Source organism: Hemiscyllium ocellatum, chromosome 23 (assembly GCF_020745735.1).
Source record: "Hemiscyllium ocellatum isolate sHemOce1 chromosome 23, sHemOce1.pat.X.cur, whole genome shotgun sequence".
NCBI lineage: Eukaryota > Metazoa > Chordata > Chondrichthyes > Orectolobiformes > Hemiscylliidae > Hemiscyllium > Hemiscyllium ocellatum.
The window spans coordinates 50,239,770-50,264,328 of record NC_083423.1 but is presented as its reverse complement, the minus strand read 5'-3'; the positions used below and the strand labels follow the sequence as shown (position 1 = coordinate 50,264,328).

At 41.5% G+C, this 24,559-nt stretch overlaps 1 protein-coding gene across 2 annotated transcripts in view; it reads right to left on the bottom strand.

The window, feature by feature from the left end:
- pde3a (phosphodiesterase 3A, cGMP-inhibited) overlaps window positions 1-24,559 on the bottom strand; it is a 481,350-nt gene that overhangs the window by 234,974 nt on the left and 221,817 nt on the right. For both annotated transcript variants that reach the window (XM_060842973.1, XM_060842975.1), the window contains exon 2: window positions 4,587-4,637. In XM_060842973.1, coding sequence (XP_060698956.1) covers window positions 4,587-4,637 — 51 coding nt within the window. The remainder of the gene's footprint in view (window positions 1-4,586; window positions 4,638-24,559) is intronic.

Genomic DNA, 24,559 nt, shown 5'->3' with positions numbered 1-24,559 from the left:
TTATGAAGTGGTGATGATGTTGATTGAAAGGTGAATGTTGGCTGGAATACCACAGACAAAGGTTCTACATCTCTTTACATCATGTTGAAAAGTCTGTTAAAGCCACCTTTAGACAGCTCCTGGGCCTAACACCTCAGTGACATTACCTCAATAGTGTGAGCTTAGGTTTTGTACTCAGCAGCTGTACAAACGCAACACAAAACATCCATGTGGAAATATCCAGTTTCATTGTGGAAAGCAGAAATGCCTTCTTACTTCCCCCTCCCTCCCCCAGGAGACATGAAGCACAAGAAAATGGTAACACTATCAACGCAAGAAGTTATAGACAAAAACCAGGCCAAAACCAAAAGGAAGAAAAATATTCTTACAAGGAAGGAAAGAAAGAACTTGCTTATGTAGTACATTTCACAACCCTGTGATGCCCAAACGTGCTTTACAGCCAATTAAATACTTTCAAATAGTAGTCAGTGTTGCCATGTAGCAGACTACATTGTGCAAAGTGACCTCCCAAACAGCAGTTAAATAAATGACCAGATCATCCACTGTGAGTGTTGGCTGAGCAACAAGTGTTGGCTGGGATCCTGAGAACTCCCAGTTTTTCCCTGGAGGATCCTTCACGTCCACCTGAAAGGATAGTCGGAGGCTCGGCTTAACATCTTATCCAAAATACGACACCCTTCCAGCCGAAAAGTGAAAACACAGGCCGAGGGTATTGGCTCAAGTCTTGTTGAGTGATCCTTGAACCCAAGCTCATGAGCAAGAATGCCATCACTGAGTCAAAGCTAATCACCAGAAAGCAATGCAAAGAAGACTTCTCCAAGATAATAAAACAGTGAACTGCGGATGCTGGAGTTCTGACACAAACAAACACCGACATTGCTGGAGAAACTCAGCAGGTAGACACAAAACAGTGCTAATGGTTGAAGCCCAGTCACCCTTCTTCAGACATTGCCAACATTACTTTGCAATGCCTTCCAACAATAAACCAGCACTTCAGTAATGACCATGAAACAAACATGATACACCTTATTATATTTTATACCAGTATTTGTTCAGTTAGGAGATGAGTGAGGCTAGAACTCCTGAGTATGCTCAGCAAAAGCTTGATGTGTAATTGGGGAGGCTTTATATTCCCAGTTCGGCAGGCAATGTTACACAGTGATTTACAAAAGTGCAGTCGGCTATGCCAATGTTAGTGCACAGGTAGAGCAACTGGTTAGAAAGGCAAATGAAATGCTGTTGTTTCTTTCAAGGAGAATGGAATTTAAGAGTCAGGGTGTTTTACTACAGTTCCATTATGCTGACCTCCATACAAAACTTAAGATGTTACTCAAGACTTGGACTGGAGAAGAAGCATTCGATCATGAGGTCTCGATGGAAACATGTGTCATGATTGCCTTTATAATTATGCCTAACTAGTCGAGGTAACTTCTATCTATTGCTTCCATTCAGTAAATTACAGGGAAGGGCCTCTTTTTCTTAAATATCAGTACTGGCTTATTACCAACCATTGCTAATTGGACAGGCCCTTAGACTCAATATAGAAAAGAGGATGTCAGGGGTTGCCTAACCTGATTCTAGTTTTGTGTAAAAGGTTAGAGATGAGGATCTATCTCTGAGCCAGGAGTCTTGGGTTCAAGTCCCACTGGCTCCAGAAGTATGTAATATCATTTCTGAACAGGCTGATGAGAAAAGTCGACCAGTGGCAGCAGCATGATCTCAAAGTGGTCCCTCCTCAGCGAGACTGCTCATTTGTCACTGCCTCACTCGTAATAATGGTCTCTTGTGCAGGATAGCTTTCCAGTCACCTTCCAAATGTTAGATGAAGTTTGTGGACAGTTTTACTTGGGTAAGTGATACCAGAGATCTACCTTAGAAAACTTGGACTGCGACTGTTGCTGTGAGGCCACAGGATGAACTTAGGAGCGAAAGAAAAATGCTGCTCCTCCAACAGCAGAGACAGTATTAAATATTTTAAATGTGATAATGTGCTTACCACCTCTGAAGTCACATGGGCACCAGGTGATAGACCAACAGGTCTATTTGAATTCTTTCAGAGAGCTCTGAAGTTCACCTGCTGAAGGAGCAGCGCTCTGAAAGCTTGTGATCTCAAATAAACCTGTTGGACTCTAACCTGGTATCATGTGACTTCTGACTATATCCACCCCCGTTCAACACCGGCACCTTCACATCATCTCAGAATCAAATGTTAAAAACAAATTATTTAGCGGTATGTGAGCATCACTTGCAGCTCAACATCTATTCCCCATTTAAAGTTTTTGCAAAGATTTGTATCTCGGGTTGAGGATGAAGTCATAGATTCATTCGCCGAGTTGCTGTGGTTTTCTGCAGACATTTTGTCACCTCTTTAGGTGACATTGCCAGTGCATCTTCAATGCAGTGTTGGTGGTCTGTCCTGCCTGGTATTTATGTTTCTGTTTTTTTGGTATCTTCAGTTCTGTCTGAGTGGTTTGTATATGGGGTCTAGTTCAACATGTTTATTGAGAAATGCTACATAGAACAAACAGAAAGAAAACTGACCATGCTAGTGTACGAACGTCAGCTTGTCACTGCCAGACACGACCAGTCCTCTCTCATTTCCACCCACACAGACAATGAAGGACACAAATTCAACTGGGACAATGTAACACAGGCAAAACAGAGACACGTGAGAGAATTCCTTGAGACAGCACTCCAACCAGAACTCAATAAACACATTGAACCGGACACCAGTGACTCAGCTACAGAACTGGAAGTAACAAAACACAGAGACACACAAATACCAAGTGGGACAGACCACCAACACCGTATAGAAGACGCACTGACAATGTCACCTAATGAGGTGACGAAACGCCTGCACAAAACCACATCAGCTCGACGAGTGAATTTACAACCTCATTTATTGCCCATACTGAGTTACTCTAAAGAAGGTAGTTGTGGGCCACCTTTTTGAGCTGTTGGTGAAGATGGCCACACAGTGCTGTCAGGTAGGGAGCTCCTCGACAATGAGAGAACAGAGATTTATATCCTAGTCATTACAATGGGCTTGGAGGAGAAGCTGCAGGTAATGGTGTTGTCATGACCGTCCAGCTCCTATCATTCAGGACGGTGAAGTTCACAAATTTGATGATGGCTAGATCAGAACTGCATTGCTTGTTTAAGTTTCCAGGTTCACTGTTTGTGAAATTTAGATCTGTGCATGGTTCATTTTGATAAAGTGGCAAAGGACAGCTGTATTAATTTGCTGAGAGTTTATATTGTTTTGGACAATCAATAGTTAAATTTGCTAGTATTTTAAACTGACTTTTTCTGAGATCTTAGAAAAGCCAAATATTTGCATACCTTTTTTAACTATCAGTAGGCAGGTAAGGGCATAATTGTGACTGAATTGACAGGCACAGAGTATGGAGCCAGTCTACTGTCATCCAGTCTACAGTCACCCAGTCTACTGTCACCCAGTCTACTGTCACCCAGTCTACTGTCATCCAGTCTACAGTCACCCAGTCTACTGTCACCCAGTCTACTGTCACCCAGTCTACTGTCATCCAGTCTACAGTCACCCAGTCTACTGTCACCCAGTCTACTGTCACCCAGTCTACTGTCAAGTCTTGAATACACCTTTACAAGATGAAACATTTCTCAGAGGTGAGATATTAAGATGAGACTCCTTCATATGCTCCAATTCACATGGGAGCAACCATTTTGTAAATACAGACTGGCATGCTCGATGGGGCAGTAAATATCAGATCACTCCTCAATTCTAAATAATAACTGCAGTCCCACGTAACACAAATATATCAAAATTCCATGATCTTTTTTTTAATCCAAATGAAATCCACTGGAGGAAGTTCTGGAACATTCATTATGGTTGTTCTCGAGAATTTCGAATATGAGAGAGACATGCTATCTTTTAAAATTGCTCCAAATAATTAGCGGTGCTACCAACAATAGCAAATCACTGGCAAGGCATCAATCTAGAGCAGAGTCACACTTGACAGTTTGAACAAAAGACACTTAGAAGTCGACTGACTATCATTTCTCAAATCATAATTCAGCTCAACTCTTCCATCTTTTCCCAATACATGAAGAGATCGAGTGAGACAGGAGTGAGAAAATAACTGAAGGGGCTTGTCGCTCCCATTCAGTATGGAAACTGAACAAAACAAAAAACTCCCCAGCTATTACAATTTCGAGCAAGCGACAATATATTTTCTGCTTATTACTGATTCCATTAGTGTAGAGGAACCAATGTTGGACTGCACCTGATGAAGGAGCACCGTTCTGAAAACTAGTGCTTCCAAATGAACCTGTTGGACAATAACCTGGTGTTGACTGATTCCAGTAGAGCAGTACTGTTACAAATGACCATTTGTGGTACTGCTACAGCATTTAAGAGTTAGCCAAGGCACCAAGGTGAGAAAAACAAACATATTGTAACATGAAAAGTTAGCACAACTTGAAAATAAAAAAGATTGTCCTCAAAGGTGGACTTACTTCTGAATTACTTGTCCCACCTGGAGTGAAATGGAAGCAAAAGTCGTTACAATATTTCCTTTCTTGATGGACAATTTGTTATGGATACTGACCTGTGATCCTCTGTAGCCACGCTTATGATCCCACTCAGAGTGTGACAGGATCTGAAAGAACAAAATAAAAAATAACACTTATCAACAGGAAAATAACATTGTCAATTTCACACATATTTCACTGTCACTGACACATGTATCTTAGACTCTCAGGGGTGCAATTACCAGTCGTATAGATCCTACAAATTTAGACTAGAACCTTTTCCAAAGGCACCTCTTCATATTTCTTGAGTGCTACCTTTTGATTTTTAAGGGCTTTTTGCTTAGTTTTCAGGGGCTCCTTCTCGATCTCATTAGCTTCATCATTAGATGATGCAGTTACTTACAATGCCTCCTATATTTATGTCAATAGATGTGGGGATTTGGACTCACACAGAATGGAAGTTAATCAGTATGCCCAAGAGTCATCACTACTCCATTAAGCATAAAGCCACAACAGACAAAAGAAGCCTTACTTTCCAGATACCACAGTATTTATATCAGCATGTGACAACTGGCATAAGTTAGAAACAAATCCTTTTTTAAATAAAAATGGTATGCTTCTATATACAAAAAGCCATCACTCTAAACACTCCTTCAATGGACTGGTGAGGTCACAGCTAAACTATTGCACATTTGTATCTAACACAGCCATTGCACATCCAAGTTAAAAATCACACAACACCAGGTTATAGTCCAACAGGTTTATTTGAAAATACTGGCTTTCAGAGTGCTGCTCCTTCATCTGGGTAGTTGTGGAGCAGGATCCTGGAGCAGAATTCACAGCACGACTTTAAGTTGATTGGGCGGCCAGGTGAATGGATGCAACCGGGTTGGTTGGGAATTTCAGAGGCAAGCGTTTCTGCTGCCCTGCATACCTCTAGTGCTGCCTGAGACAATAGAAAATGCAACACGTCTCCTTGAAAGGAGACGTGAAGAAGCCATGTCAAGAAGCCATGATGGAAATTCAAGTGACATTCTTCAATCAACTATTTCATTCGAAATGCAAACCCATTTGAAGCAAAGAGATCTACGTCTGGATTAAGGTAAGCAAGAGAATGCCAGAAGAGCTGGCTACATATTCAGTCCATGAGTACAGCAGAATGTCCCCATGTTGGTGGATACCAGGAAACCGGAAAGCTCTGTTGTAACCAACAGATCCTCTGTGTGCCAAATACTTACAAGGAGTGAGAGGAAACTCAGCTCTTTGATGGTTTGCCCATTATAATTGCAAATGGAATTTCATAATGTGGTGTTTGAACCACAGTCATTAATGGTTCTGTTTGGATATCATGACAAGCGAAAAGGTGTGCAGCAGACAACAGTGTGCCTTGTTTATGCAGCTGCCTGGTAAATTAGAATGAATTTATCCTGCACACACTGTACTCTGAACTTTGCCGAACAGATCTTATAAAAATAATATCCTGCAGCAATGTCAGTCTGTAATTTTATTTCGAAGGTTGGGGTCAGATAAAGGCTACTTACAACATCATCATCTCAATGATTTGATGAGATTACAGTCTTGTCATCACGATCACTGTCAGTCGGCCATTATTCTCAACATAAATCTTGTTGCTCCAGCCTAACGTGTCCCAGAAACAAGGCTATAAAACACCTACCCTGATGTAGATCTTTCCGATATGTGGACTAATGCTTTTGTCAAACAGCCTGGACACTAATCTGGAATTTATTGCAAGGCCAGATCCCTTTCAATTTAGTGAGCCCAATGAGGATTCCTAGAAAAGATCAGCAATAAAAGGCATAGGAGCAGGCATTAGGAAATAAGTTAGAAAGAAAGATTGTAGTTATATAATACCATTCATGACCTCAGGACATCTTAAAGCACTTTGCAGCAATGAAGTACTTTTAGACATATAGTGGATGAGGCAATGTAGGGAGCACAGCAGCATTTGGTACACAATGAGGCTCCAAAAAAGATGCAATGAAATATGAGACCAGATAAGGTTTTATTTTTCCCAGGAATGTTAATCGAGGCATACATATTTGCCAAGACGCTATAAGATATCTTATTTAAAACAGCACCATGAAATTGATGACAATTTTAACGACACGATAAACATTACTGAGGCTTGGCTGCACAGTGATCAAATATTGAAGGGCATTTGACATTCTGGGAGTAAAGGGTGGTGAAATTCTGGATGGCGATGTTGCTCTGGTAATAAAGGAATATTCAGAGCAGGGATGAGAAATAATCTGGATTCAGAGGATTAAAATGTAGAATGTGTTTGGGTGGAGATAAGGAATAGGAATGGAAATAAGCAATTGGTAAGAGTCAATTCTAGGCCCCTTGACAGCACCTACACTGTAGGCCAAAATGTAATCAAAGAATAATGGAAGTCTGTAAGAAAGGCTTTACTCTTTATGTAAACTGACAAATCAAATTGATAAAAGTGACCAGGATTCATGGAACTTCTGTTCAGATCCAAAAACAACAATGCAAGTTGCTGTTTGGTATTACTGAACTTGAATATTACTGAAAAAAGAACGCAGTTTGTTGAAACTGTTCATCCTCCACTCATCAGGACAATTCACAAGAATACCACTTCAAGGGGTAAACCAACATTTCTCCTACATTGATTCGTGGCAAGTGGTTTCTGATTGGCAAAAGCACCAAATAATGCTGATTGACAGTTAACTGCCAGGTTTTGATTAAGTTTTAAACCAGACAGACTGTCTCCAATAAATAATAAATATATTCTGAAACCAACCAGGGAATCGGCCACTTTAGACTTGAGTTTTTATTTGTAATGAGACAGGTGTTAATTAATGAACACATATAAATGAATCCTTTAATTAAGACTGATCATAAAATGTTAGAATTTCAGATTTAATTTGAGGTTTGAAACTGATCTTAAGCAATTTTAAGGCTAGGAAGATAGCATTGGTTGAAATAGAATAGGTATTTAGAATCCCTACAGTGTGGAAACAGGCCATTTGGCCCATTGAGTCCACACTGACACTTTGAAGAGCATTTCATTCAGACCCGCTCCTACCCTCTAATCCTGCAAATCCCACTGGCTAATCCACACGGTCTATACATCCACAGACACGATGGGCAACTCCGCATGGCCAATCCACCTAACCTGTCCATCTTTAGACTGTGGGAGGAAACTGGAGCACCCAAACGAAACCCAACCAGACACAGGGAGAATGTGCAAACTCCACACATGAGGCTGGAATTGGACCCAGTCCCTGATGCCGTGAGGCAGCCGTGCGAACACCGAGCCACTGGGAAAATGGGTAAAAAGATAAGACAAGATGGTTGAAGAGTGGCCGATATTTAAGGAGATACTTCATCACTCACAACACCAATTCCATTGAGAAAGAAAAACTGTGTGAATGTGGCTAACTAAGGCTGTTGGGGATTATTCCTAGTTAAAAAGAAAGATGTACAATGCTGCAAAAGTTAGTCGTGGGGCTAATGGTAGTAGAAACCGTAGACAGTAAAGGATGTCTCAAAGAGGGCAAAGTTGGTATATGAAGTAAAACTAGCAGAAATATTAAAAAATTGGAATAAAAGTTTCTGTAAGTATATAAGAAATGAAAAAAAACAGAAGTGTGAGTTTGTCCCTTAGAATGTGAGACCGATCAAGTAATTGTAGGAAAGGGAAGAGAACAAAATGGTGGAGATTTTAAATAAGTATTTTGCATCAGACTTCACAAAACTCACAAAAATATCTCAAGAATGTTAGAAAATTTGGGAGGGCACAAGGGATAGAGGATCTTAAAACAATTACGATCACTCGGAAAAAGGTCACGAGAAAACAACTGTGTCTAAAGGCTAATGGGTTTCCTGCACCTGATGGCCCATTCCTCTGGCTTTACAGGAACTGACTGCAAGGATATGTGATACATTGGTTGTAATCTTCTGGAATTCCTTAGACTCCAGATAAGTCTCAGTGCACTGGAAATTCACCAACGTAACACCAGTGTTCAAAAGTAAAATGAGGGACAGTGAAGGCAGGAAACTACAAATCAATTAGACCTACACCTGTCAAGGGGAAAATGATAGAAGCAATTACTAATAAGCAATAGGACATTTAGAAAATCACAATACAGTCAAACAAAGTAGATACTAAGATACTAAGAACCTTTTACCGCTAATGGAGTCAGGTGTTACTAGGGGACATAGCTTTAAATTAAGGGGTGGTAGGTATAGGACAGATGTTAGGGGTAGATTCTTCACACAGCGGGTTGTGAGTTCATGGAATGCCCTGCCTGTATCAGTGGTGAACTCTCCTTCTTTATGGTCATTTAAGTGGGCATTGGATAGGCATTTGGAAGTTATTGGGCTAGTATAGGTTAGGTAGGATTCGGTCGGCGCAACATCGAGGGCCGAAGGGCCTGTACTGCGCTGTATCCTTCTATGTTCTAAAGTCAATATGGTTTTGTTAAAGAAAAATCATGTTCGACAAATTTGTTATCGTTCTTTGAGGATGTAAAAACAAGATGAATAAAAGGGGTGTCAGTAGATACAGGGTACTTGCATTCCCGAAAGGTATTTGATAAGGCATCATACAAGTGGTTAGAGCAGAAAGTAAGAACTCCTTGTGTTGGGAGTAATATTTAAGTCCAAAGAGAGTTTTCACTAATTCCCTTTTTGCCATCATCTGACATGGGAGCCCAAACTGAATTGTAGACTCAGGAAACAGAGACAGGATAAATGAATTTTCTTTCAGATCAGCAAACAGCAATCAGCACTGTTTAAAACCTGCTTAAAATATTTAATAATGACTTGGTTGAGGGCCAACTCTGTTGTAGTTAGATTTGTTGATGATACAAGGAAATGGAGGAAACAAGTTGTGAGGAGGATACAGAGAGGCTGTTCAGGGATAAAGGTAGGCCAGGTAAGTGGACTACAATTTGGCAGGCATGGGAAAATATGAAACTAATCACTTTGCGAAGAAAAGTAGGAAAGCAAACTAATACATGGAGGGAGAATGCAGAGTGCTGTGGAACAGAGAGATCTGACAATGAATCACAAAAAGCTAGTATGGGAGGCTTTGGTGAGGTGTAATTGTCACTGGACTAGTATTCCAGAACTTCAGACTAACATTTTGGGTTGAAATCCCACCATAGCAATGCAATTCTAATTTCAACAAAAGAAAAAGTCTAAAGGCAACTGTTGATTGACATTAAAACTTATTTGGTTCACTAATGTCCTTTAGGAAGGAAATTTGCCATCTTTACCTAGTCTGGACTGCTTCTAACTCCAGACCCACAGCAATGTGGGTCTTGTAACTGCTCTGTGGGCAAGTATGGATGAGCAACTAATGCTGATTTTGACAGCAACACCCATAAACCATGAACAAGTAAAAATGAGGAAGGCAAGTGGTATTTTAAGGAGGATTGAGTACCGAAGTTTTGCTTTTTTAAAAATTCATTCATGGAATGTGAGCGTCACTGGCTAGGCCAGCATTTACTGCCCAATCTAATCACCCAGAGGGCAGTGAAGAGTCAACCATATTGCTGTGGGTCTGGAGTCACATGTAGACCAGACCAGGTGAGGATAGCAATTTCCTTCCCTAAAAGGACATCAGTGAACCAGATGGGCTTTTACTGACAATCAACAACGGATTCACTGTCATCATTAGACTCTTAATTCCAGATTTTGTTTTTATTGAATTCAAATTCTACCATCTGCTGTAGTGGACTTTGAACCTCGGTCTCCAGAACATTGGATTGCTGGATTTAATAGTCCAGCGACAATACCACTAGGTCATTTCCTCTCCTTAGCATAACTGAGACCATTTGTTTACCCCCAAGAGAAGACATTCCTCTTCATCACCCATCTGACATGAGACCCCCAAACTGAATTGTGGACTCAACACACAAGAAAGAGCATCTCCTTAGTTCTGACCGATTTGTGTTTGAAGCAGTTCAAAGAAGATTCACTGGCTGATTTGTCGAATGAAGCAGTCTGTCTTACAAGGAAAGATTGGGCATAATTGAGATAGATTCCACCACTAGTGATCTTATTGGAACATCTATGATTATGAGAGGTTTGATGGAGCAAATGCTAAGGAATGCTCTTTCTTGTGGGTTGAGTCTACAATTGGGTTGCTCATGTCAGATGGCGATGAAAAGAAATTTCTTCTCTTGGAGGTATGTTAGCCATTGGAATTTTCTTCCATAGACAGCAATGGAGGATTGGGCATTGAAGATGTTCAAGGCTAAATTAGAAAGATTGTCGATGAACAAAGGAGTTCAAGGTTATGGGGTATAGGTCACAAGAAAAGAATTAAGAGAATAAACAGATTGGTCAAGATTTTATTGAAAAGACACAGCAGACTGGTCCACTTCCTATTTGTTACAGTTGTGAGAGAGCAGATGACAGCTCAGTTTGACATCTTATTCTAAAGATTCTACAGCATTGAAAGAGGCCCTTTGGTCCATCATGTCCATGATTAGAGTGGTGCTGGAAAAGCACAGCAGTTCAGGCAGCATCCGAGGAGCAATAAAATTGACGTTCGGGCAAAAGCCTTTCATCAGGAATACCAAGGACCTTTGAAGGGTTTTTGCCCGAAACGTCAATTTTCCTGCTCCTCGGATGCTGCCTGAACTGATGTGCTTTTCCAGCACCACTCTAATCTAGACTCTGGTTTCCAGCATCTGCAGTCTTGGTTTACCTCCATCATGTCCATACCAGTCATCAAGTGCATATTTACTCTAGTCCCACTTCCAGCACTTAGCTGGTAGCCTTGGATGCTATGCTGCTTCAAGTGATCTTCAAATTACTGCTTAAATGTTATTGTGATGGCTTCTACCTCCATCATCCTTCCAGGCAGCAAATTTCAGATACTCAACGCCTTCTGGGTGAAAATAGTTTTCCTTACAACCCCTCTAAACCTCCTGCCCATGACCTTAAATAAATGAATAATTATTCAGTTAGCAATGCACTGGCTCATCAGTTCTGATTTTGTGTTCATATCTCTAGAGTGTGACGTACCCATCAGTGATGTAAGAATTTCCTCTGTGCTTTGCAAACTTTTGTGCTTTAACTTCACCAGAATTGCAATTAAACTTTATTAACTGCAATTGCTGAATCTACCTCCACCCCACGGCATACTGAATGTGAACACATTCCAGCAGCAGTGACCAGCAAACTATCAAAATAGCATTTCTTTTCCCTTCAGGAAAAATGCGAGAGGAGTTTGTTTTTCCTCCTCTGCTGTAATTGTCTGTAAAGGTCAATGGAGCTGAGAGAACTAGATGACTTAAGAAGAATCTAAAATTGAAGTCTTAACAATTTCATGAAGTGGCAGCTTAAGACATGTGTGTACACGCCAGTAAAATGTGAAAGATAACTCCCAAGAAAACATAACTGTGCTGTCAGAACTTTATCGATAATATATGGGAACATGAATCAGCAGTGAAAATAATGTGGTATTTTAAATGTGGAGGTGCCAGTGTTGGACTGGAGTGGACAAACTCAGAAGTCACATAACACCAGGTTGTAGTCCATCAATAGGTTATAGATGAAAGTGCTACACTCTGAAAGCTTGTGATTTCCAATAAATCTGTGGGACTATAACCTGGTATCGTGCAACCTCTGTTTGAAATGTGCCATTATGTGATAACTCGCTCTTGAAATGTATAAGCTGTCAAAATTGAGATACAGCAATTTGCCCCATATGAATTATGTGTCACCTTTTTGCTAATTCGTATACCCACACTTTCACTTTTCATACTTCACCCATTCCTAGACGTGATGGTACAGAGAACACCAAACAAAGAATTCAACACAAAGGTATACAGGAAAGCCACACACACAGACCAAGTCCTGAACTACGAAAGCAACCATCCCAACACACACAAAAGAAGTTGCATCAAGACACTGTTCAAAAGGGCCACAACACACTGCAGCACACCAGAACTGCAAAAAGAGAAAGAAGAACACCTATATAATGTATTCGCCAAAAACGGATACCCCCACTATTTCATCAACAGATCCTAAGGGAAAGACAACGGAATGAAGACATGCCACAACCCAAAGGACTAGCCACGTTACCATACATCAAAAACATTTCTGAACTGACAGCCAGACTACTACGACCACTAGGACTCATAACAGCACACAAACCAACAGCCACTCTCAGACAACTCACCAGGACAAAGGACCCAATACCCAGCATGAGCAAAACCAACGTAGTGTACAAAATCCCATGCAAGGACTGCACAAAACACAACATAGGACAAACAGGAAGACAACTAACGATCCGCATCCATGAACACCAACTAGCCACAAAACGACACGACCAGCTATCCTTAGTAGCCACACACGCAGATGACAAGCAACATGAGTTTGACTGAGACAACACTACTATTATAGGACAAGCCAAACAGAGAACAGCCAGGGAATTCCTAAAGGCATGGCACTCATCCACAGATTCAATCAATAAGCATATCGACCTGGACCAAATATACTGGCCACTGCAGCGGACAGCTGGAACTGACAACCGGAAGTGGCAGATTCAAACCACTGTAAATGCTGGAGGAAACATCACAGAAGCGCTTCACAGGAAGCTCCCAAGAACTGCGGATGTCACCTAGACAGGGGACAAAACGTCTGCAACACAAATTCCCAGCTCGGCGAACAGAACCACAACAATGAGCACCCGAGCTCCAAATCTTCTCAAAAACTTTGAACATACTTCAGCCATTTGTCAGCACAGGCACTTCATTTATGTACACTCACTTTTGATAACATTCAGCAGAAGTCTCCAAATATTTCCTTTATGGCTCCGGGAGAGGTGTGTATCCATGTGGAGAATTGCCTTACATGCCACGGGAAGGTGAAGTAGCAGATGTCGCTTAAGAGATGACCAAATGATAATACTGGTGCTGACTGTCTGGAGTGAAAGGCAATCATGTGCAAATATCTGCCCTAGTCTACCACATGTGCCAACATATACATGCACGGTCATGTACACATACACATTTTTGCAGACATTTTGAATTCATTTCAATAAAGTCCTTAAGTTGAATACACTGCCGTGTTGTATCAGAAGAGGCACAAAGGTGAGTGTGCAGAGCTGGAATCAAAACACAACTGCAGAGCTGCTACTGAGAAAGAAACAAAAATCACAATACAAATAAACAGTGCTGAAGAGAAAATGACCGTAGCTATCATATTCTAACTCCTGTTCAAATCACTGGGGATACCAGGCAGAACTGGGAATTCTTCCATGAATAATACTTTTATCACTGTTGGTTAGAGACTGTTTCGAAATATACTGCACGTGAAATCTCGTGAATGAGAAAAGACATGTGGCAGAGATTTTAAAAGCCTGGAAGGCACATTTTCAGCCCAAGTCAATGCTCATATGAATGGAATGTGCTCAATATCAGGGACCAAGGAGAATTAAGGTTTACTGGTCAGTGCACAATGTCATTAACTCAACTCGCTGAAACCTATGAATTTGCGCTTCTAAAGGAGGAGCAAATTGAATACAGACTTACCTTACGCATAAGAGAGTCTCCAATAACACCACGATTGCTAAGAGAAGAGAATCTGAATCTCAAAGAAGTTATAAATGTGTGCAGAAGCACTGACTTTGTAAGTATACATGGGACAACGAGTGAGTTTGTCTATGATAGAAAGCAGCAGCAAGACCTGTGCACTGGATTGTTGAAAAGCTCCAATCTGTATACAATGGTGAAAAGCAGCCTCCACCTCATCCCACATGCAACATTGGCCACGAAAGTAACATGTCTCCACAAAAGTACCAACAAAACAATCAAGCTCAAAAGGACAAGTTGCAAATATTGTGAAAATCATCACTCAAGGGCGTAGGTTTGCTCGCTGAGCTGTAGGTTTGATATCCAGATGTTTCATTACCTGGCTAGGTAACATCGTCAGTGGCGACCTCCAAGTGAAGCGAAGCTGTTCTCTCCTGCTTTCTATTTATATATGTTCATGTATCCTGGTGGCTAACTTTCTTCCTGTTTGTCCTACGTAGTGTTTGTGGCAGTCCTTGCATGGAATTTTATAGATGACGTTGGTTTTGTCCATGGGTTGTACTGGGTCTTTTAAGTTTGTTAGTTTTTGTTTGAGAGTGTTGGTGGGTTTGTGTGCTACTAGGATTCCAAGGGGTCTTAGTCGTCTGGCTGTCATTTTTGAAACTTCTTTGATATATGGTAAGGTGGTTAGGGTTTCTGGCTGTGTTTCGTCTGCTTGTCGTGGTTTGTTCTTGAGGAATCTGCGCACTGTGTTTTTTGAGTATCCGTTCTTCTTGAAAACGTCGCATAGGTGGTTCTCCTCTGTTTTTCATGATACATGAACACCAGCTAGCCACAAAAAGACACGAACCCCTCTCCCTCATAGCCCTACACACGGAAGAAAAAAACCACCATTTCGACTGGGACAACACATCTATCCTGGAACAGGCTAAGCAAAGACATGCCAGAGAATTCCTAGAGGCCTGGCACTCCAACCACAACGCCATAAACAAGCACATAGATCTAGATGCCATCTATCAACCCCTCAGAAAACAAACAGGAAATGACATCACCACAAACCCCAGGAGCCCCATCCAGGAGAAAGATATAAATAGAAAGCAGGAGACAACAGCTTCGCTTCACTTGGAGGTCGCCACTGATGATGTTACCTAGCCAGGTAATGAAACGTCTAGATATCAAACCTACAGCTCAGCGAGCAAACCTACACCCTAAACCTCAACCTGAGCTACAAACCTTCACAAACCTTGCGATCATCACTCAAGACAAACGATCATGTGTGTAATAAATGCCAAAAGTGGGATTGGCTAGAACAGCAAACAGTTGCTATTACGAGAGAATTGGAAATTTGGGATAATTAAAAGTGTACCTGATAATGAGTTTGTTTTTTTGGTCGGTTTTTGTAACGAAGCATGAATTTTAGATTGAAAGGCAATCACATACAAATCTGACTTTACCATCGTTTGCCACCCTCTGTCATGACCCACAGTCACTGTAGATAGTCATTGGGTATTCACTTCAGTAAAAGTTCTAATGCTGAACACACAAATAGAGGACAAACAAATGCAGCTGAAAAGTTATGTTATAATACAGATCCCAACGTTCTCCTTTAAAACTGAGAATGGGTCATAGGTGAAACTATGGAAAGGCTGTGTTACTCTTTCAGCAAAGAACATCTGAGTTCTCCCCACAGTCCTGGCCAAAACTTATTTTCAATCATCATCACAAAAAAATGATTAGTTGCCTATTGTCTCATTGCTACGTGTGGGAGCTCACTTGTACAAATTCAATGTCGTGCATCTTCCATTACAACACCAACTACATTTTAAAAGAACTCTACTGATTGCAGGAAGACCATAAACAAATGCACATCTTTCCTTGTTCACAGTTAGTCACCCACGCAAGTGATGAGTGACAATAATGTGTGAAAGGTAGATTTTGTGCATGTTTTAACTGACTTCACGGAGGCATTCAGGTCCATACTCCAAAACACAGTAGAGTGGTCTTCATCCATTTGGGTCATTAATTACAGGCAGTCTCAACTTCAGAGACATGGCCATAGAATCATTACTTTGCAGATAGAGGCCATTTGGTCCATCAGGTCCACACTGACCCTCTGAAGAGCTTCCATTCCCCCCGCCCCCAGCCCTTATCCTCATCCTCATCCTCATCACCCTGCATTTAGCAAGGTTAACCCACCTAGTCTGCACACCCCTGGACACTATGAGGCAATTTAGCACAGCTAATCCACCTAACCTGCACATCTTTGGATTGTGGGATGAAACCGGAGCACCCGGAGGAAACCCATGCAGATATAGGGAGAATGTGCAAACTACACGCAGACAGTTGCCGGAGGCTGGAATTGAACCCAGGTCCCTAGTATTGTGAAGCAGTAGCGCTAACCCCTGAGCCACTGTGCTACCCTTCTTTCACTTCGTTGCTCAATGGATCAAATGACGAGAACTCTACAATGACGACATGAGGCGTCCCCTCATGGCTCAACTTGAGATTTATTTGCTAAGCCTTGTGTCTCCTCCCTCTGCTGGAGTAAAAGCAATTGAGTGCTGTAATAAACAGCTAAGTGGCTGATTGCAATGGTGTCTGATAACATGGAAATAAACCACGCGAGCAAACATTGTGTTCAGCCAATAACATTCCAAGGAAGCACATCACATGCAAGAAGTTGCAGTAGAACCATTGCCTCAGATACTTCAAGCAATCCCAGCCCTCCTCTCATTGCATCAAAGGATGTCTAGCAACAGTCACTCTGCAGCTATCAGCAAAGGAAAGGCAGTAATAGCTCTGTGAACTATTCCAAGAAAGAGATTTACTACGAGAATCAATACCGTCAGGAAACTGAAACAACACAAGGTTCATAAGTTGGAAGTAAAATAATTTATCTGTAGCGTGCGTGCCTGTGATGGTTTACAGATAGTTATTCTATAACGTGATGGTTGCATTTTTGTGTATCCTTGCATTATAGAAAAATCACACTTTAGAAACAGTGCTTAAAGTGTTGGTGATGTAATCGCGTTACAGCCAACACACGTTTTAAAAGTTCACACTTTGGAAACAATGTTCCCGATCCGTCAATCACATTAGAATGAATTCGCGTTAATGAAATGGGTGTTAATGCAGAACAAGGGCCTGTTTCCACACTGTAAGTAATCTAATCTAATCTAATCTAAAACCTGAACTCATCATAGGACAAGCCTTTAAACCAAATGAAATTACAACTCACTCTGTCATTTTCCTAGTTTAAATTAAGAAAAACTTTAATATTAACAATTACCTTATTTCATTACTTTTCTACTTATGCTGTGAAGTAATGCTTAACGTTTTAACTCCGTTTCTCTTACTACTTTCTACTTAAATTTTTTGGTACCTTGGAACCCAAGATGGTGTCTTGTATGCCAACATTTTACACTTTTCACTGTACTCCTTTACTTGAGTACAACTGGCAATACAATCTAAGAATCTAAATAAAGAGGAGCACCAAATAAAAGTAAGTACTGCAGATGCTGGAAGCGTACACAGAGAATGCTGGAGAAACTCGGCAGCTCATGCAGCATCTGTGGAGAGAATAACCAAGTGGAAGCTTTGAGTCCAGTGTGAGTTTGTACGCAAATTGTGAAGAGAAGTGCTTGTGTAGAATGGCAAAGTGCATTCCTTGTAATTAATCGACAGACGGTTGGATGGATTCCAATGGATCTGTGCACGCTCATCCACCCAAATATCCTGTCATTCTGCATCCTGCATGAAGCAATACCTGCTGGCTTCATGAACGGGAATGTTCTTCCCCCCCCAGTTTCAAGACCCACCCCCCTCCATTTTGTGAGAGATTGGAATCTCGGGCCCAGCCACTTCCAATTGTTCCCAGTCCAAAGGCTGTCACTTTGGTACAGTGGCTATTCCTCGGAGAGAAGCTTTATCGCTTTGAGAGCAAGTATTTGGGACGGCAGTTCTGAGAAATTTGGGAACAGCTTGTTCCAAGTGCTGTGCTGTCATGCTGCCACGTTGTGCTCCCGGGACAATCTACATTCTGGATGCTGCTGACGTTGCATGCCAATTCTTTAGTAATATGGATTATGCTTTTCAGTCCAATATTTTATGTTTCATTATTTCTAATGGTAAAATGTATTTAGTATCTTGAAAATATATTCAGAGTGACAACAGGCCTTCTGTTTCCTCAGGGACATTAACACCTTACTATACTGCACAATATAAGGCACCCCTGATCCTGATCTTCTCAAACATATTACCCCTTTCATTCACCACTTGCTATAATTTCTCTAAACTCTAGATTAGAGTGGTGCTGGAAAAGCACAGAACTTCAGACAGCATCCGAGGAGCAGGAAAATGGACATTTTGGGCAAAAGCCCTTCATCAGCAATACGGACAGAGTGTCTGCAGGGTGGAGAGTTAAATGAGAGGAGGGTGGAGGTGGGGAGAAAGTAGCATAAAGTACAATAGGTGAATGGAGGTGGGGATAGAGGTGATATGTCAGGGAGGTGGGTGGGGGAGGGTAGCAAAGAGTACAATGGGTGAATAGGGGTGGGGGTGAAGGTGATAGGTCAGAGAGGAGGGTGGAGTGGATAGGTAGAAAGGAAGATAGGCAGGTAGGACAAGTCATGAGGCCAGTGCTGAGCTGGAAGTTGAGCTGGAGTGAGGTGGGGGGAGGGGAAATGAGAAAACTGGTGAAATCCACATTGATGCCCTGGGGTTGAAGTGTTCTGAGGCGGAAGATGAGGCGTTCTTCCTCCAGGCGTCTGGTGGTGAGGGAGCAGCGGTGAAGGAGGTTCAGGACCTCTCCTAAGATTGCACTGTACAAAGCCAACAGCAATTAGGTGGGTACCATTATTACTGAGAAATGAGAGAAGATTATCCTCATTAATCCATCAAATTCATGGCAAAAGATATGGATGCAGTTGTCCTCCAGCACAGGACAAAATGCTCAGAAGAGTCAAGGCTGACCATAAGAACCCACCTATAATGGGTGGGTTCACATTCATCAGATAATTCTAATGCAGAGCCACGTTGGTCACGGATGTGACAAGAGCAGCAACAAAGCTCCATTTCTGCTTCATGCTTCCTTTAAGTACAGTCACACAGGATCATTGAATATATCCTGAAATTCCCCAGGCTCCTACCTATTCTCTTATCTTTTTTTGTGAGAAGTGGGCATAAACACTTAACCCACCTCCTTGGGAATCTCACTCACTTCCTACTGGTCTTACGGCTCAAGAAGCTACAATGAATTTCAAGGGCACTACATTTCAAAGTGAGAAAGGGAATGAATATGCATTTATAGAGTCCAACCTCAGAATATCTAAAGTTCTTTTCAACCACTGAAGTACTTTTTTTGAAGTTTAGTCTGTTTTGTAATTTAAGAGAGAAAGCAGCCAATTGGCCCACAGCAAACTTGCATATCCAGGAATGTGACAATGGCCAGATAATCCTGTAATGGAACTATTCGGGATGCTACAAAGATCCAAAAGACAACTTGTCACTTCTTAGATCGCCTTCTAGAGTAGGTGCAACTCAAAGTACGTGTCCATTATAGTCTAATGGATCTATTATTTCAGTCAGCTGTTAATGCAAAAAATTGCTGCTTATTTATGACTGTTCCATGATTCAGAAGTGATCAGTGTCCATATAAATAAAAAATTAATGCTGTACCTCCCATTAAAAAAATGTTATCCGTGGCAATTTTTCCCAAAAGCTGGAGTTTTACTGAGAGGTTTGAGAAACTGGTGAAGTGAGCAGTTTCTTGTGCTACCAACATGACTCGCGTTTGCCACTAATAGGATACTGCCATGCAGCTAAAAAAAAGACCTTATGTCTATTGCACAAATGAATAGTGTGGTATGTGAATTTCATTGCCTGTGTGATACCAGATATGTAGGCAGTTTGACCTAAATAATCACCAGTAGCATATCCCTTCTGCGGTTTGTAACAAGCAAGGCACTGACCATACCCGACCAGCTGATGCTTGCAACACTCGAACACACAGTCTATCATTATGTGTGATTCTGCAACTGGACAACATTTGTTGGATAATACTGAGCGTGCAAAGAATTACACTGACAACCAATTCCAGATTATCAGACTCCCAGCAGAGGACTCTTGTGCATAATGGAAGCTACATATATTAATCTTCAGGGTCCTTCACTCTGCTGACAGAAAGAACATTTGCATACATCACTTTTCCTTCAACTCAGCCAAAAAGCTATCACCCATTCACTGGTTCATTTCTCAGGGCAATGATTGGCCAATCAGAGTTCACCTGCTAGATTTAAGTCTCAAATCCTGACAGTGACCATCTAAAAGATGCACTACAGAAATTCAACAAGCTTCCTTCGACATCACCCACCAAATCTACAACCACGATCTCTCAAAGGACAAACAAATGCTGGGGACATCATCACTAGCAAGTTTCCCTCCAAACCACTCCCGATCCAGACTTTGAAAATATCGTCATTCCTTCAGTGTCACTGGGTCAAAATATTCAGTTATCATTAATTGAGGCACCCTCATGGCGATGCCTCCACCAATCACAGTCTACCTGCTAACCAATCACCACTCTCTTCTCATGCAGTAAATCTTTTTCTTTAATCCCTTGAATTGGTATTCTTGCAAATCATCCTGATCAGTTCAAGATGAAAAACTTTGACAAAATGCATCATTTTTTCAACAATATTCACATTCTGAAGAATGAAATAACTGCAATGAAAGACAGTTACTTAGTATCTAGTATGTTGAATGAATTATATTTAAGTCAAACATTTCCATATGCATTCTCTGGCATGCATCTCCTTTGTTTACAGATATGTTGTCAGAAAGATGAATAACATCTGGCAAGCCAATGGGTAAGACAATGTACATCTATGAGATTGTTAAACAAAAACAGTTAGGAAATTTGAGTTCTGATTTTTAAAAAGTTGTGGAAATTAAAAAGCTGAATGCATCATGGCATTAACAGCCCAACTGGTTCCTTGTTGTCTTTTTGGGAAGGCAACTTGCTGTCCTTACCTGGTCTAGGGTTTGTGTGTAACTCTAGTCACACACCAGTGTAGTGTCTCTGAATTGTTACCTGTAGTAACCTTGAATGGGTTAGCATTTAGTTGCTTCAAACTGCTACAATGAAAATAAAACCGTTTACCAGGGATAGGTAAAAATGTTTGACCTTACCAACGATGTCACTGGCCAAAGAATGAATGCAGACGTACAATAAAAATTATGATTTGGAAATGCCGGTTTTGAACTGGGCTGGACAAAGTTAAAAATCAGACAAAAACAGGTTATAGTCCAACAGGTTCATTTGGAAGAACTAGCTTTTGGAACGCTGCTCCCTCATCAGGTGATTGTGGAGAATAAGATTGTAAGAGAATGTCTTACAAGAATATAAATTAAAGGTTTTAAGAGCTCAATCCAATCAAAATGAGAAAGGATCCATGATTCCTCTGTTCCAAAGTTAAATTGCCAGCCTTCACTCTACATCCACCTTCACCTGGAAAGAACCGCTGCTGTAAAACAACACGTTATTTCTGTGAAGTTAAAAGGTGCCTCTCAGCAGATCACGTTAAAGCAGACTCTTTCATCTCCTCCTTCCAAGCCTGCAACCTCAACCACCCAGAAGGACAATGACAGTAGATGCATGAGAACATCTTGTCGTACTGCTTGTTTATTTATAGCATGTGGGCTGCACTTACTGTCCATCTTTAATTTCCTTGACAGTAGTTAAGGGTCAGCCATGTTGCTGTGGGTCTGGAGTCACATGCAGGCCAGAATGTGTAAGGATGGCAGACTTCTTTTATAAAATATATGGGTGAACCAGGGGGATTTTCACAACAATTGACTGTAACTACACTGTCACTACTATTTTTGTTGAAGGGAGCTCACTGCTTAAAGACTGAACTAAGATCACATGATAAGCTTCACCCATCAGCATTTCAAGCTCTGCTCCTGGGAAGAACAAAGGAGAGTTCTGGGTGTTCCACATTTCTTCACTAGAGGGCGCATCCTCAGAGATTCTATTTAGTGTTAACCGCACACAACTAGAGAAGCAATGTGTATTTAATCTTAAATTGGGACAGATTGTCTTCAAAGGCATAATCCTGTATCTCAGATGTAATCTAAGTAGTTACTAAGTAATACATAATAAAATTATTTATCAATCATCATTTCTGAGCCTACCATCTGACTTAGAGTTTGTGTGGGCATCCTTGACCACGTAGTATCAGTAACTTGACTAAAGAGGATTGGTCAGTGATTTTATCCAAAGCATCCCAGATTGTTCAAGCAGCGATAGGAATACAATCAGTTTTTGTATAACACAATGGTTGCATTCTTGTGCATCCCTGTGTTATCGAAAAATCGCACTTTAGAAACAGTGCTTAAAGTGTTGGCAATGTTACAGCCAATGCACTTTTTAAAGGTACATGCTGTAGAAACAGCGTCTTCAATTTATCAATCGCATTACAGCGAATTCGGGTGGACAAAATGTGCGTTATAACAGAACTGCCTGTAGTTCAAATAGGCCAGCAGTCTAGGCTTCCAACGTTACAATACCTACTACCTGCAAGTTCTCCTCAAAGCCACGCACCATCTTGACTTGGAACTACATCTCCAAACTTTCACTGTCGGCTGAGCTAAACTCCTGGAGTTCCCTTCTCCGTGGGTGTTCGGACCCACCCACCTCCCATCCATGGACTGTAGCGCCTCCAGAACTTGACTTGCCACCACTTCTTCAGGGGCAAATAGGGATAAGCAATAAACACTGACTTAGCCACATACTAGGAATAAAAGCTGAAAAATGTGTTGCCGGAAAAGCACAGCAGGTCAGGCAGCATCCAAGGAGCAGGAGAATCAGGAATGAAGAAGGGTTTATGCCCGAAACGTCGATTCTCCTGCACCTTGGATGCTGCCTGACCTGCTGCGCTTTTCCAGCAACACAATTTTCAGCTCTGATCTCCAGCATCTGCAGTCCTCACTTTCTCCTACTAGGAATAAAAGAAAGGTACACTGTTGACACAGAGGTGAAAGGAAGGTTGCTCTGCATCCAACCCACACTACACCTGCACTAGAAGCGTAGATGCTGACAGTCCTGTTGCAACAACGTAATTCAATGTCTCAGAAGAGCTAAAGATAAAGCATTTACCAGACTTTTATTTTCACGATGACAGTACCCCTTTAAGTAGTTGCAAATGGCAGTTGTAAGTTCTGTATTGGTGTGTTGCTTCATTCCTTCCATTACAGAGAATATCCATTAACTATCCAAATGTAAGTTGGGTGCCATCAGATCCAATGGCATTCTGCAAGCAGCCTCTAGCTGGTATAAGTTGCGTGACAACATTCATCAGATTTAATTCCTTCAGGTCTCACTGCAGCCTGTCTATTGGACACAAGGAGCCACAAAGTCAAGTGGTGACTAACCGTTGCAGTGACCCATGAGATTTCCAACTGACTGCACATTGGCCCAAACTAGCCCAGAGCAGGTGCAAGCTGTGGGCTTGTACAGTTGGTTCTCTGCCAATGTCAGGGAATGTGAATCTCGCACAAAGACTCTGGGAGAAGTTAGCAAAAACCAAAAACTGGAGTGTTGGTGGTTGATCAGAAACGAAAACAGTTCTGGGTTCAATGGAAAATATGTGCAAAAATGAAGTGGTGAAAGGAAAAGGGCTTCATATGGGAATCACAGTTATTACAGTTTATTGGAATTCATTGGAAAAGGGGGGAATGAGAAGGAACTGAGTCATGAAATGAAGCAAGCTTTGCATCAGACCTGGGCTCTGAATCCAGCCCCAGACTAATGGTTTTCAAACAAGAACTGGAACATTACCTGAAGCAAAATTATTTGCAGGGCTAAGCAAAAGGCAAGAAGTGGAGAAGCTAGTTACTCTTGCAGAGGGATGTCACAGGCACATTGGACCGAATGGCCTCTTTCTGGACTGTTACTGTCCTCTGACACAAACAGTGAATCCCCGTGCCTTCTCTCTTCCAAATGTAGAAGCTTCAAATGTTTGAACCAAGCTTCTTGTGGGTCAACTGAATAGCATGAAATGAAAAGGAAAGGCTGGGAATGTATTTGTCTGTTCAGTGACTACTCTTGCAGGTGGGAATGCTTGTATTTTACAATAAATCCAAAAGGAGAGAAATATTTGTTACCTAGTCATACCACCAGTGTCCTTATTCATATGTAGCTCCCTCTCCTAAACCCCATGAGCAAATGGCCATCATTTTCTCGTGATATTATCATTATGAGCATCTGTAGCTGGACGATGCGATCAATATTTGTGTGTGAGAGATGAGATTACTAGGAAGCACTGGAATGGTCATAGCTAATGATGCACACTGTAACTTCAGACCACTAATTAGTTTCTTCTGCTTCTGGCAGTCAGTCCAGAGGATGTAAGACATGAGTGGCAGTGCACAGAAAGAAATGACTTGACACCCTTGGGGTTGGGGGCGGTGGGGGAGGGGGGGAGGGTGTGGGAGGAGAGGGGGATGGTTGT